General features: G+C 30.6%; 4 protein-coding genes across 7 annotated transcripts in view; 3 read left to right on the forward strand and 1 right to left on the reverse strand.

The window, feature by feature from the left end:
- The window catches only part of LOC127063981 (roundabout homolog 2-like), a 191,730-nt gene extending 183,078 nt beyond the window's left edge, over positions 1 to 8,652 (forward strand). For all 3 annotated transcript variants that reach the window (XM_050994408.1, XM_050994410.1, XM_050994409.1), the window contains one exon: positions 521 to 8,652. In XM_050994408.1, coding sequence (XP_050850365.1) covers positions 521 to 699 — 179 coding nt within the window. In that variant the 3' untranslated portion in view covers positions 700 to 8,652. The remainder of the gene's footprint in view (positions 1 to 520) is intronic.
- On the reverse strand, positions 8,370 to 9,846 carry LOC127064001 (selenoprotein S-like). Of its 2 annotated transcripts, none has more exons than XM_050994450.1 (6): positions 9,765 to 9,846; positions 9,435 to 9,588; positions 9,066 to 9,209; positions 8,882 to 8,988; positions 8,658 to 8,769; positions 8,370 to 8,590 (listed from the first exon to the last, which is right to left on the reverse strand). In XM_050994450.1, exons 2-6 carry the CDS (start codon positions 9,463 to 9,465, stop codon positions 8,508 to 8,510), a joined length of 477 nt encoding a protein of 158 aa, XP_050850407.1. In that variant the 5' UTR covers positions 9,466 to 9,588; positions 9,765 to 9,846; the 3' UTR covers positions 8,370 to 8,507. The 2 variants fall into 2 exon arrangements, with proteins under 2 accessions (XP_050850407.1, XP_050850408.1); XM_050994451.1 differs by having other exon boundaries at positions 9,662 to 9,783.
- A 123-nt stretch (positions 9,847 to 9,969) lies between these two features.
- Positions 9,970 to 13,322, forward strand: LOC127063984 (DNA polymerase iota-like). Its single transcript, XM_050994414.1, has 2 exons — positions 9,970 to 10,490; positions 10,737 to 13,322. Exon 2 carries the CDS (start codon positions 10,841 to 10,843, stop codon positions 12,566 to 12,568), a length of 1,728 nt encoding a protein of 575 aa, XP_050850371.1. The 5' UTR covers positions 9,970 to 10,490; positions 10,737 to 10,840; the 3' UTR covers positions 12,569 to 13,322.
- A 247-nt stretch (positions 13,323 to 13,569) lies between these two features.
- LOC127063997 (nudC domain-containing protein 3) lies at positions 13,570 to 15,125 on the forward strand. Its single transcript, XM_050994442.1, has 4 exons — positions 13,570 to 13,822; positions 13,940 to 14,515; positions 14,625 to 14,813; positions 14,886 to 15,125. Exons 2-4 carry the CDS (start codon positions 14,057 to 14,059, stop codon positions 14,976 to 14,978), a joined length of 741 nt encoding a protein of 246 aa, XP_050850399.1. The 5' UTR covers positions 13,570 to 13,822; positions 13,940 to 14,056; the 3' UTR covers positions 14,979 to 15,125.
- Positions 15,126 to 15,134: the final 9 nt, after the last annotated feature.

Below are 15,134 nucleotides of genomic sequence, written 5' to 3' on the forward strand. Positions count from 1 at the left end.
TAATAACGTTCTTCTCTACACGTTTTTCATAACTCGATCCTTAATAAATTTCAATCGGTCGTTCTCGCGTTTCTTTTCCCAAGACATGTCTCGGCTCTTTATTTATACGGAAATACGAAAGATGAGACAATGGGGCCATTCAGGAAGTCGAGTATTCAGTGAACGCCACGTGTAATTGGTAATAATTGGTAATTGGTAGTTTAATTGGTAATTGGTGTAATTTTACTTCAAGATTCGCCCAACCGACTTCGATTGGTTAGTGGCAATCGCCAAGTGCAGAGTAATACCAAACGTCCTGAATACAAAATAAAGTTTGTGATGTCTGGAGCTTGTTACAACCAAAGATTACGTTGATAGATAGAGAAATAATAATATAATCAACCATTTTACGAATTTTAACTATAGATAATACAAGTGTTATACGTCAAATAAAATTATAATGATCAGTATTAAAACGTGAGATTTATCAGCGAAACTGATAACATTAACGCTAGTTTCCTATTTATTATTATTGTTACAGACAAAGTGCCTAGCTTCTCCAGGACAGGTAGTTATCCCCAGCACAGTTCTTCAGCATCCAATACGATGAGCAGCTCCGGAAGTCAGAGATACAATAAACTCAACAGTCTCCTCGCGAGTGCAAATAATCCAACGGGAGTCTCGGAATCTAGTCGCCCTTGCGATCATCGCGACAGCTAAGTACGAAAGATAGGAAGAAAGAAAAGCTATAAAAGTGAGCCTTGACCAACGAGCGATTGTGGTCGAAGGGACATTTTGTCTGGCACGTATCAAAAGTGTGAAGACTCGTGAACGAACGAACGAATGAACGAACGAATAAACGAACGAACGAACGAACGAACGAAGGGACGTTTCGTTTAAAAGAGAAAAAAGAAATGGAAAAAGTAATAATAAATAAAAAGATATAGGAAACGATCTTACCGACGGAGCGTTTCAAAAGGAAAGAACAAAATGTGGAAGAAGAAAAAAAACACAAAACAAAAAAAAACAAAACAAAAAGAACAAAAGAAAATTGAACTTGTGATGTACATTATCGTGTTGGTTATCAGTAATAAGATGAGAAAGGGGAGGAGGGCTTTCAAATCTAAATTACTTGTACAAAGTCCAAGAATTTATGGCTTTTCTCTTTGAGAGGAGAAAGAGAAAGACCAACGAAAACAAGACGCGGATCGATGACGATAATGCATTTATTAAGTATCCTAATTCGTTTGTCGTGTATTTTAAGGCATTTCATTAGAAAGATCTTCCCATCCAATCGATGAAAGGGGAAGATAAGCGAGAGAAGACAATGTGTAAAAGAGAGAAGAAGAAGAAGAAGAAGAAGAAGAAGGAGAAGAGGAAGAGAAGAAAAACAAAAGACAATGGTGGAGCGAGGCCAACTTCCGAGCAATATATAAATAGTAAAGTTTTTCTCGATACGGCCGCTATTTGCAGGCTGGGAACGTGAGAGTAATCGACAATCGGTCCGCTCGAGTTCGAGGATAGTAGTATAGCTGATAAACGAATGGTGAACGGCTCATTTGAGTTTTCGCTAGTTCTCAGCTCTGTAGAGTATCTCGAAAATACGGAGAGAAAACTTTTCGAAAGAGTTCAATGAGAGTTCCACGTCGAATCACGCCGATCTTTACCAAGCAAACCACGCTCTTAACTACGCTCTTAAACGCAAGGTAAAAGCGTTTAAAAGAAACACCATTTTGAGTTAAAAAGTATTCTAGAAAATCTAATGAGGCTCTCTTGGTCTATCTACCGAGTAATTTCGTTAAGATTATCCAAAATGGCCGAACTCGAGCTGGCGCGAAATTCAAATACTTGATGTTTACGTTGTCCGGTCGGATGAAAGTGGTAGTACGATTATCATACGATTATTATTATTATTATTATTATTAATATTAATATTAATATTATTATTATTTTTTATTATTATTTTTTTTATTTTTATTATTACTATTATTACTATTATTATTATTATTATTGTCATCATCATCATCATTATCATTATCTCATTATTATTATTATTATTATTATTATTATTATTATTATTATCATTATTATTATTATTATTATCATTATTATTATTATTATTATAAAAAATTTACATACGAGAAAATGTTCCAAGCGCGTCTTACGTTCTAATACGATATTCTCGTACGAAGAAAGATTTTTTAATAGATCGATAAAGTAAGACGTGGCACTTATTTTCGAGAGCTTGTACATTCTTGCCACGACAAATAACGAATACATATTATTTTGGATATGATGTTCCTAAAGTCATAAGGGGATTTAAAAAAGAAAAGAAAGAAAGAAAGAGAAGAAAAAGGAGAAGAAAAAGAATTTGAAAAATCTTTATCTTACTAAGGAAAACGGAATATTTCCGCGGTGGTGTATTAATTAATGAATTAATTGATAATTCTTCCAAGAGAGCGATACGACTCGCGCTCGCGCGCGTGCACGCACACGCATACGCATATGCATACTTATATGCATATGTATAAACATAAAACATATACATAAACACATACACATACGTACCAATATATGCAAACACGAAAACGGACTGTTTAAGCACGCAAAAGAAGAGAAAGTGACGACTATTTGTTTATTAGGCACTTCTATGCACGAAACGAAAAACATGTCTGACGAACGAATGACAAACGATTCGACTGACTAAATAACGCTATATAATATATATATATATATACAATATAAATAAATAAATAAATATATATATATATATAGTATCGGAATAGTAACGAAAATGTAAGATGTAAGTATTATCATATCAAACTTTTGTATACACTGTACAAAGCTCTTTAAAAACGAGATTTAGTCATTAGTTTTTAATTTACGACACGTCATTAATTTATACCTGTATACATCGTAGTTGTTAAGGGATACCAGGGATCTTAAATAATCATATACATATAACGCTATGAAACCTGCATACACGAAGAATGAACATGAGTCCGATGACAGATGATAAAGTGATAGGGGACGAATGTCTTTAAAAGAAACGAAATAGTGCGACGAACAATGAATCGTTGGAAGTGTACCTGCGTTTTAAAGAAAAAAGAGAAAAAGGAAAGAAAAAAAAAAAACAGAAAAAAATGATGAAAGAAAGAAAGAAAGAAAGAAAGAAAGTGAATTGCATTTTGCGTACCTCGCATTTTACTCGCTGGACACTCCCTTTTCAAAGTTTTCCAATCGGCCGACTTGATGATTCACTATATCAAAATAAAGAGGAATATTTCATTTTTCTTTTTTTCATGTGTAGATGGAAAAATGTAGATCTTCGTGCGGGCATATCTGTTTTTATGAAATTTTATTCCACGAAGACTGAACATCATCGAGTTATGGGAGACAGTGCGAGATTAATATAATATTATTTCTTGTTTCTTTTTTCTTACAAACCACCGAAACGTAATTTTGTCGAATGTAAGGAAAAAAAAAAAAGAAAAAAAAGGGGGAAAAGAAAAAATCACCTTGTCACCTTTCGTAAGCCCTTCCATCGTCATTATCATCATCTACATCATCATTATCATCATCAACGTTAAAACGTATATTTTAAACCGTTCTAATTAACCGGAAATTTAATGAAATCTGAAAGGATGTGTGTTGTTCTAGATAAGAATCGAAAAAATAAATAAATAAATAAATAAATAAAAGTAAATAAATAAATAAATCTCGCGATTAACTAGGATTTAATGCGATCTTCGTATAGGAATACTGGATTACGATTAGATAATACGAAGCGCCATAATGAATTACTGTCACATGGAAAATACCGCTACGTATGAACTTCACTACGATAGGAAAAAAAGAAAAAACGAAGAAGATAAGGAAGAAAAGAAAAAGGATGAAAAAGAAGGAAGGAAGGAAGGAAAGAAAGAAAGAAAGAAAGAAAGAAAGAAAAAGCTATCAACGAAATTGTGTGGTATCCGTGCGAACAAATAGGAAAGAAAGAAGAAAGAAAATAGAAAAAGGAAGAACAGGAAGAATCGAAAAGAAAAATCGTTCAATAAAGTCGCGTTAACGTAACGAGTTGAATCTGTTAATTCGGTAAGCCGAGAGTCTAGAGGGAAGAAAAAAATAAAACTCCCAGTAGTGATTAACGATATGATATAAACTTAGACGTTAGTTTAGTGACATAAGCGGGGTTACCGAATTTCGTTCGATCGATGAGAAAAAAAGAGGAAAAAAAAAGAAGAAAAAATAGAAAAGAAAAAGAAACGAATATCGAAGTCGTCGAAATTAACAAAATTACATCTACGTACACACGTCTACGTGTGATTTTCTTTTTTCTTTTTTTCTCTTCCTATTTTTCTTCGACGGATCTAACGAATTCGGGCTTCAATAAAAATAATAAGCCTGCCTGTGTGTGTATATATATGTGTTAATAAGGGCACGTTTACGCTGGTAGCACATGTGCGCTCGCGAATCTTTCGACCTGTCGCTCGTAAAACGATTTTCAACGGGGCAAGGAATGAAAAGATAAGAAAGGGAAAAAAAGGCAAAAGAAAAGAAAAGAAAAGAAAAGAAAAAGAAAAGAAAAAGAAAGAAAGAAATCAAAAAGAAGAAGAGGAGCAAGAAGGAGTTATATAGACAGACGGATGATCACGGTTCGCCGGTTCGAACCTGATCCTCAAAAATCGTCTCGAAAGATCAAGATTTGCTTTTTTGTTTTTTTCTCTTTCTTTCTTTCTTTCTTTCTTTTCTTTTCCTTTCTTTTTTGTGTTCTTTTTTTTTTTGTTTTTTTCTTTTATCGACACGTCGCGAAAATTTGCGCGCGAGCTTGTGCGATCGTGCGCTCATGTCCCAGTTGAAGATTCATTGAAGTCCATCCAAAGGCGAGATACGGATTTAAAATAAACAAAAAAGCGCGAAAAAGGAGAAGATGAGAAAAACGATTTTTCCACATTTAAGGCACGTTCTTCTTCGTAACGAAAAAAAAGAAAAAAAAAAGAACGGGACACGGTATATCTATGTACAGCGAGAATTGTGTATATTGCAGGCACGCGCTAATCTTTTTCTTTTTCTTTTTTCATTTTCTTTTTTTTCTATTCCCAGTATCTCCCGACAAGCATGCTTTACAATATGAAACAAGGAAAGAATAATAATGATGGTAATAAAAAAGAAAAAAAAACAAAGGGGGATTATTTTAGACTGATATTTACCTAAAGGGACGACTGACTTGCATTTTCTGTTTTTTTTTTTTTTCTTTTTTCTTTGCGAGATTCTCATTAAAAGGATATTTCTTATTTAGTCGAGGATTCGATTTTTCTTTCTTTTTTTTTTATATCAAATTATTTTTTATCCTTACAAATCGCGTTCACGTCGAGATTTTCTTCCCCTTTTTCTTTTTTTTTTCTCATTTCCTAACACGCACATGATATACGTTTTCTTTTAGATTATTATTATCGGCGACAAAGTACGGTAATAATTTTATTGAAATTTTCTTTCAACGACGATTAACTTTTCTTTTTTTTTTTTTTTTTCTTTGACACGATTATAATACCTTATGCAAACGTTACACCGACATGAACGCTGAGCGAAAAGATACGCGTTAAAAAATTCGATAAAATCAAGAATTCCGGACGTAATTAAACGCAATATTGTGATGAGAAAGAAAAAGAAAAGAGAAGGAAAAAAAGAAGAAAGGAAAGAACACGGTTATTATTTTTACGATCCCTCGTCCTCGTAACGGCGGTATTTTAATGAAATTAGAATAATGGAAAATAGTTCACGGGATATGTTTGAAGGAAAATAAAAACAAAACTCGCGTAATTATTTGTAATAGCTTTTAAAAGTATACAATGTATGTACGAACAAACGAAAATACACGATTACACGTGTGTATTTATCTATCTCTTTCTTTCTCATTTCTTTCTCTCTCTCTCTCTCTCTCTCAATCTCTCTCGTTCGTTCGGATACTCACTTTCTTCTTAAAAGAAAGATTAAAAAAAAAAAAAAAGAAAAAGAAAAATAAATAAATAAAATAGAGAGACAGTCGGTTACAAAGGAAAAAGAAAAAAAAAATTCGTAGCCATTACAAAAAAGAATTGTATAATCCACATTTATTAAAAAAAAAAAAAAAAAGAGAAAAAAGAAAGATAAAATAGAAACGTCCAGCCAAAACTTCTTCGTCGCCGTTGCAAAATGTTCTTGTAACTTTGACCCGTGAGACGTGAAGACCATCCTCGCATAATTATTATCTTAATTTTTTTTTTTTTGTTTTATTCTTTCATATATCGCTTTTGCTCTCTTGGTCGTACCTTTTTTTTTTGTTTTCTTTTTTTTTCTCTATCTTATTCTCTTTATTCTTCTATAATCCTCGATTATCTTATCAAGGCATCGTCCCTGTTATAAATGGACCGAACGAAATTCGTATTCGACGTTTAAAGTTCATAGGACTTTTGTAACGCGAGAAATGGAATATAGTAAAGTAAGCTAAACCATTAAAAACGTAGTAATACCGTAGAGGAAGAAGAAGAAAAAAAAAGAGAAGAAAAGAAAAGTAATTCATATCATTAATATCGTAGAAACGGAAGAAGTTCTACGTTCGTTGAATTTTTCGAAACCAGACATAACTTGCGATGCTATTATTATTATACTTAAGTTTTGTCTATCGATTAAGTTTTGCGATTAAACGACGAATGTAAATAAATGCTGATTAGTAGAATCCTCGTTGTAGCAGACTTTTTAAAAAAGAAATGGAGAAAAAGGAAAGAAAAAAAAAGAAAGAAAGAATGAAAGAAAGAAAAAAAGAAAAAAGAGAGGAGTTACGAACAAACTGCATAACGAAACGAGAAAAATATTGTACGGCAAGTATCGTCGTGTCGTCGTCGTCGTCGTCGTCGTCGTCGTCACGATTAAAATGTACGATAATTAACCTACTTCTACGATTCATTTTGCGAATGAATTTGAACGTATTTATGCGCATACACGTATACATTTATAACAGAATTTTGTTATTAACGTTAATTCATTCGTCGCTTTTGATTTAACGGTACTAATAATACACGTCAGAGATTTACTTAGATGATCGTCTAACGGTAAAAATAATAATAACATAAAAAAAAATAGAAGAAAGAATAAAGCGCGAGAAACGAGATAATAATGGAAGGAGAGCAGGGACGAAATTAAAATGTTTTTTTTTTTTTTTTTTATATCCTTCTACATTATTATGCGTATATATATGTTTCAAATCGTCGCTACTACCACTACTACTACTACTCTACTACTACTACTACTACTACTACTGCAATGAAGACTTTATATAACGATGCATGACGATTTATTTATTAATCTGCATTCTTTCTTTTTATTTTTCTTTTGTAAATAACATCATCAAAAAGGAGGAAGCGAAAGTTTCTAAACTCGCAACAATAATTGTATTTATTATAAAATTATCGACGTTTGTTAATTTTACGAGACTGAACGAAGAAACAAATCGTGTATTTCGATAGAGAAAAAATAAAAAGAAAAGAAAAAATGAAATGAAATGAAATGAAATAAAATAAAATGAAATAAATGAAAATCGAACAACAAACCGATGCGTACGTATGAATGCACGATTGTTGAGATTTTTGAAAAAATCGCTGTTAAGTGAGATCATTTAAAACAAATGATAAACGTATATCGTTTTATAACATACCGATAATACGAAATAAAAATTAAGATTAAAGATAATTCATTTTGCAGACTTTAATTCTTATTTTTCTTTTATTTTTAGCGCTCTCATTTAAACTTTGATTAATATTACTTACATTTATTTACATTTAGTAGAAAGTTTACAATATAAAACACGACTGATTGATTTCTAACCTTCATATTTAAAAGTAAATTATCGTGGAAGAGCTAATATCCTTGTATAATGCAATGATCCTGCACGAATACGATACGTTTGAATAACGCACAAGGAATACAGTGTGATATCTTTATTATTTAGACTACAAACGAATTATAATATATCCTATGTGACTTATGTATTTAATTGACAAAAGCACAATCATCAGAATTATTAATATCAACGTTATCTTCTCCGAGTCAACTACTCGAGTGTGATGTAATATATTAATTATCTTATAGTTTTATTACCATCTTGATATAATTTGCAAAACTGATATTTTCTTTCGAATGAATTAATTACATTTTTTTTACAATTAGATCGAGAGACTGTGTTGTAACGAAAAAAAAAAAAAAAGAAAAAGAAGCTTAACCTTGTACTTAAAACCGTTGTAACAATCGGTATGAAAATTTAAACTTAATTTTTAGCCTACTTGCAACATAAAACTGTTTATAATACAAATATATAAAAATAATTTTATTCACATAGAATGAATCGTATATACAAGTATTTGTATACTTACATTTATTTTCATATTTAAAATGTCTTGTTACATATAAACTGCCACCGTTCTTAATTTTTCTTTAATAGAAAGAAATTTGCATAATGGATAAAGTAAATGAGTCTATGGCACATTTTCGTATAATTAACCACATCCACCCTTTCCACAACAACTGCGCTTGGGTGGCCTATAGCCTCGAGAACTGTCTCCCATTAATGGATTATACCCTGTAAAGATGTATATAAAGAATTTGCACATAGGCCTAGTAAATATATGAATTACCGAAATACTTACCTCGTCTTAATGCTTTTGACTTTGGTCCTTTCGACGTGGAGGGTTCGTCTTTACTTCCTTGGCTCACATCATCTAGCAAATTACTAACTTCTTCTTTTTTCTTTTGCTTTCGCTAATAAAAAAAAGAAAAAGTGAGCGAAATAAATAATTCTTTTTATAAATATCCTTTACACGTTCAAAGTTATCATGCGTAACAAAAATTTAATATTTAATAAAATATCTACTTCTTCCTCTTTTTCCTTTGCTATTAAAATGGATTTAAGATATTGTTCTTGCATTTTTTGTCTAGAAGCTTCCACTGCTGACAATCTCTGTTGCAGAAGATCAGAATCTAAAGAAAAGTACAAAGTATAATTTAAATAGAAATTTGAAATATATGTCGTCATATTCTTAACGATAAAATCTTACTCTTATGATATTTTGCTGCATATTCTGCCTCGTCTTTCTTAATTTTCCACTTTGTATATTTATCTTGAATATACGGATAGGTATACCATATTACTCCTATTAAAGCAACGATATACCAACCGACAGAAGCTATGTAAGCCCACGCTGAAAAAATATTTAACGTATTTATCTACAATTAAAGCAATAAACTTTTTAATTCTTTATATATTTACATTTTTATTGAGAGATAACAAATACAAAGCTTTAACATGAGTAAAAAAGGCTTTAACATGAAAATTAACGGAAATAACGAATGTTAAAAATATAAAAACGAATATTATGATTTCATTATATAGTCATTACATTTATTTGACATATAATTTCACATACCCATTTGAAAATAAAAATTTAATAGCAACATTTTCTCTGTATGATAACTTGAATAATTTGCCTGCGTCAAACTTTCACCACACACGTTCGTATGACACGTAAACCATTGAAACGAACACCCACAAGATCAACTATTCTAACAGTCAATTGCAACCTTAAAAAAATAAAATATATTATACCAATTACGAAATCAATTTTGAATTTATCTCAAACAGAATTTCGCATACGCAAGCAATTAAATTTGAAATATGTGAGAATTAAACCGCTACGTAATAGTAAATTTCAAAATTTTTGTTATTATAGCATATAATGACAAAGTATAATACATACGCTACAACACTGAACATTCAGTAAATTTTTCCAATATGTAGATGGCAAAACAATCGGTCGGTCAGGAATGTAACTATAAAATTAGGAAGGGTATCATACTTTTGTTTTGTTATTTGTATGATATTTGTTAAATTTCTTATATGAAGATAATCTTAAGTTACAGTATAAACAACGTATAACATATAATCAATAATAAAATAAAATTATATAAAAAAAAATTTATAACAATATATTTTCATACGATACGTGCTAAAAATATGGCTTTGTTAGTACACTCAGTATGTCGAGAGAAGTGGATACTTATAGAGAATAAATTTCTACATGCACTTAATATATTTTGATTTATTAATACAACTTTTTATATTTCGATAATACTTCGGTTAAAGAACGAGACGTTGATACGGAAGATATATTTCAATATACAATTATTTATACATACGCGCAAGCGCGCAATTCAGAAGAAAGACGTATATGAATATATACGTTGAAATATTTCTACCATAACCTAATTTTGCAAATACGCACTAGGTCATGTATACAAACAAAATGTTAAATGTTCGTGTTTACTTGAAAACGTTCGCTTAAAATTCATTGAAGAGTATACGTATTTGCGACTCGTAATAATATAAAGAAAAATATGTGTAACCCGATATGAGGGCTAAGTGATATCTATGTAAAGAAAATTTGTAGCATATTGTATAATAATTTGAATATATATTATAGAAGGTGAGTGAATTTTTTTCGTATATAATATCATTGTAAGATTTATTCATCATATTTTTAACGAATAGATTTTTATAATGTATACATTTGAAGTTATTTTATGTTCTAATAGAGTAAACAAATAGATATTATCATCTAGTTACAACTTTTTATTGATTATAAATTATGAACATTTTATAAAATTATAATTGTGAGAAAATGATTATGATTCCTTTTATAAACTTAATTTAGGCTCTTTATATATTTTAGATAACTATTATCACAGATTATGGAAATGCAACATATAAGAAATTGAGTAGTAATATTTATATTGTCTTATCTTAACATTCAAGATACATACAATATTTATATCAATGGATACCTACGAATATGACATAATCATACGTCATCCAAGATGTATAATTCACTTGGATGTTGATTGTTTCTATGCACAAGTCGAAATGTTGCAACACCCAGAATTTGAAGGGAAGCCATTTGGTGTTCAACAGAAAAATATGGTTGTTACAAGCAATTATATAGCTCGAGAATATGGTATCAAAAAATGGATATCGGTACAAGAAGCCTTACGTTTGTGTCCTGATTTGGTCTTAGTAAATGGCGAAGACTTAACGATATATCGTCAATATTCTGCAAAAATAATGGATATTTTACATCAATTTACTCCATTAATCGAAAGGTTAGGCTTGGATGACAACTTCTTAGATGTAACATCGATCGTACAAAAATATATTTCATCTAATAGCGAGTCAAATGAAAATATAAATGATTCCACTGAAGATGATTCAAATGAGATAGTTGGTAACGTGTTTGAAATAACTGATGAACAATGCCCTTGTGGTTGTCATTTACGATTAGCCATTGCATCCAGAATTGCATCTGAAATAAGAAGTCGAATTCAGAAGGAATTAAATATTACATGCAGTGCCGGAATTGCACATAATAAACTATTAGCGAAGCTATCAGGATCTCTTTATAAGCCCAATCAACAAACACTAGTATACCCTTGTAGTGCGTCAAAGTTATTGTCCTCTTTAGGTTCTGTATCTAAAATACCCGGAGTCGGACAAAAAACTAAAGAACTATTAATATCAAAAAATATAGAAACTGTTGAAGATTTGCGTAAAATACCACTGCATGATCTAGAATTAAAGATTGGTAAAGATCTGGCGAGAAAATTAAAAGATAATGCGGAAGGTATAGATGAAACTGCTGTAAAACCATCTACAAAAAAACAATCTATTGGTTTAGAAGATGGCTTTAAAAGTGTTTCTTTAGTGGGTGAAGTGGAGTCACGACTCAGTGCATTGTTACGAAGATTAACTGAGTTAGCCACTGAAGATGGTAGAATTCCAATTGCCATGAGAATAACAGTAAGAAAGCACGATTTCAATAAGCCTAAAAGAGAGACCAGACAGTGCGCTTTACCAAAACATTTGCTTCCTTCCACTAAATCTGGTGTTTACGACCATGCTAAAATGTTAACACTAGCTATGAAACTATTTCATCGCGCAGTTGATATTTCTAAACCATTTCACTTGACTCTTTTGGGAGTGGCTTTTACAAAGTTTGAAGAAAGATCTTACGGTCGTAGTAGTATTACTTCTTTCTTACGAAAACAAGTAGCTGTTCAATCTATTTTGGACATAAGTTCAGAGGAAGGTATTTGTGACATTAGTTTGGGATCACCTATGAGTATAAATCAGGATAGTAACGATAGCTCTGAACATTCCTTGTCCGCAACAAGTTTGGCAAATTCATTATCTGGTATTAATGGATCTCCAATCTCAAAATTGACGATTGGTAGCAACCAATGTACGGAAGATGATTTATTAAGCGAGGTAGAACCACAGTTAAAAAAAACAAAATTAGAAGTATGGTTAAATGGTCGTAGAGAAACGCCCAGCAACGAAATGGCAAGTTTAAGGCTTGGACCTTCGCCAATGCAAATATCACCAAAAATGGATAACACAGTTCTTAAGACCTTACCTATTGATTTACAAAGAGAAGTTAGTCGACCTTGGCCCACAACCAGCAAACCTAAACCAAACAATATACTTAAATATTTTATAGCTAATAAGTGACCGAATTATGTGGCCTATTATATATTAAGGCCATTTTTTACATATATTTTCATGACTTCAACATTAGATGGCAGCATCTTGAGACTCATTAGAAACGTATTAGTCTCATTTAAAATAAACTGTATTAAATTATAAATTTAAATACTCTAGAATTGAATGTTCTAAATCCATATATTGCATACAATGACACTAATGTAATGTGTTGCCTTATTTGTACAAATCAAGACTGTTGCATACACTATTGTAAAAAATCATAATTCAATCACACACTTCTGATATAAAATATGGTAAAATAATTCGCGTTTAAAATTTTGATGAATATAAGCATTTAATAATATATTATATAAGTACAATAAATAATTATATATTTAATGTTACTTTTGGATGAAATATTAATAATGGCACATGTATTCTTTCAGAGCAGTTTCATAGGAAACAAAAACAAAAGCATTATGAAATGTTAAGAAGGTGCTGACATTTGACTTTGTATTTTATATGTAATGGATAAATAATTATATATTTTAAAATTATAAGAAAAATTTATATTTTTAGTACTGTTAATGCTACACTGTAATATATACAAATATTACAAAAATCATCACGTGCACACGTTGTTATCTGTACCATTCGAAATAACTAAGATTAAGTAATATTCGTTTCAAACGTTTACATAAGTATCTAAACACGAGCAAATTTTATCGAAATAAATTCAACGTTATAATGTGTGTTTCAAAACTTCTTAGACAATCTATTAAAATAATTGATTGTAATCGTTATATGGATTATGAAAAAATATATATATAACGTTTGGTTACTATTATATATTAATAAAGAAATATAAAAAAAAAAAAGAAACAGATGATTCTCCTCGGAACGTCATAAATAAAATCAAAATAGTACAATTCTTATGCCACTAGTTAGCGTTTTTCATCGATGGATTATTCTAAAAGTATTGCTAATTATTCGTATACTGATTTAATTTGATAAATAAAAGGTCGTTAGAATACTTTAATATGATAATTTCACTTACATTTGTAAGAAAAAGATATAAAGATTTATGAAAATTTATACATTTTTATCATTTATTTTAACCTTTCACGATAAGTTGCTAACTTCGCTTTCTATTCGTGCGTAATGATGTACAGTTGAATACAATGGAAATACAACACTATGTGGCAATTTTTAAAATTTTATTCTAACGATGATATATTATCTGTTCTTTAAATGAATTTTTTTATTTCCCCTGTTAAAGTGGTAAGTATTTTTCATTTCATATTAAAATGGAATGTTGGTAACATTATTGTTATGAATATCTACAAATATTTCGTTTTCTAAACATTTAGTTTTAACACGTTTTCATTTTATTTACAGGGTAGCATAGATATTTTGCAATAAATTCATTTGATCTTGTATAAAATAAGATCTTAAAAAAAAAATCATTTTTAACTATTTATTGAAAACAGAATAGTTTAAACCTGTCATATATCAATGTCATTGGAAGATTGGAAGAAAAAAGAAAAATTATGTTATGCTTCGCAAGAAAATATGATAAATACAGTTCAAGAGGAAATGTTTCCGTATGTTTCTGAAGAGGTAGAGGTTAGAACATCTACAGATATCGAAGATGAAGTACAAAACAGAGGCGGTAACGTAAGACCTCTACAACCATCGGATAGCTATAATGGAGCTATAAGAGACACTTATATTTGGTCTCAGACGATCACTGACATAGATGTACTTGTAAAGCTTCCAAAGTCGCCTTTAAAAGCCAAGGATCTTCGAGTTAGTATAGAAACACAAAGAATAAAGATCGAAGCGACGCAGAGACACGAAACATGCAATAAAAGTACCAAAGATCCCAAATGGACTACTATCTTTGAGGGTGAACTAATATTTAAAACGAAGAAAGATGAGTCTGTATGGAGTTTAGTATCTGGATATGTCAGTGTGCGTTGAAACAAGTTGAGAGGCACTGGATACGATATGTTGGAGTATGGATAGGAAGTATCTAAGTGTCTAAGTAGCTAAGCATTGTGAGCTTATCTTCTGTTTGTAGATACACCTTGAGAAAGTATCCGAACGATGGTGGGATGCCCTTATTATGGAAGAACCTAAGATAGAGCTGAATAAAATAGATTGTTCAAGAAATCTAGATGAAATGGGTTTGACAGAGCAAATGAAGGTAGAAGAATTAATGTGGAATCATCAACAAAAACTTCTTGGCAAACCTACGTCAGATCAATTGGTAATTCGATGTATAGAAAAGCTCAATGATCTTACATATTACACGGTTTGGTAAATAAATACCTATTTTCAGAAAATGGAAGCAATTATGAAGAAAGCATGGAACGCAAAGGGATCACCTTTCCAAGGTACATCGTATGATCCGTCCATAATAAAATTTAATTGAAACTAATTAAATATAAAACACATGCAGGAAGCTTCATTGTTTTATAACGTTTGTTAAGAATTAAAGTTCCCGAAAGGTCAACTTTATCATTACTATATAATATATTATGATTTTCTAAAAGATTAAACAAGATTGAGTTTTGTTAAACTAGATCGT

Source organism: Vespula vulgaris, chromosome 5 (genome assembly GCF_905475345.1).
Source record: "Vespula vulgaris chromosome 5, iyVesVulg1.1, whole genome shotgun sequence".
Taxonomy (NCBI): domain Eukaryota; kingdom Metazoa; phylum Arthropoda; class Insecta; order Hymenoptera; family Vespidae; genus Vespula; species Vespula vulgaris.

Coding starts and splice junctions, on each gene's coding strand:
- LOC127064001 (XM_050994450.1), bottom strand. CDS start 9,465: ATGTTGCTATTAAATTTTTATTTTCAAATGG. Junction 8,989..9,065: donor TGCAGCAAAATATCATAAGA/GTAAGATTTTAT, acceptor ACTTTTCTTTAG/ATTCTGATCTTCTGCAACAG. Junction 8,591..8,657: donor GTCAAAAGCATTAAGACGAG/GTAAGTATTTCG, acceptor ACATCTTTACAG/GGTATAATCCATTAATGGGA.
- LOC127063997 (XM_050994442.1), top strand. CDS start 14,057: ATGTCATTGGAAGATTGGAAGAAAAAAGAAAAATTATGTTATGCTTCG. Junction 14,516..14,624: donor TAGTATCTGGATATGTCAGT/GTGCGTTGAAAC, acceptor TTCTGTTTGTAG/ATACACCTTGAGAAAGTATC. Junction 14,814..14,885: donor AACCTACGTCAGATCAATTG/GTAATTCGATGT, acceptor ACCTATTTTCAG/AAAATGGAAGCAATTATGAA.
- LOC127063984 (XM_050994414.1), top strand. CDS start 10,841: ATGGATACCTACGAATATGACATAATCATACGTCATCCAAGATGTATA.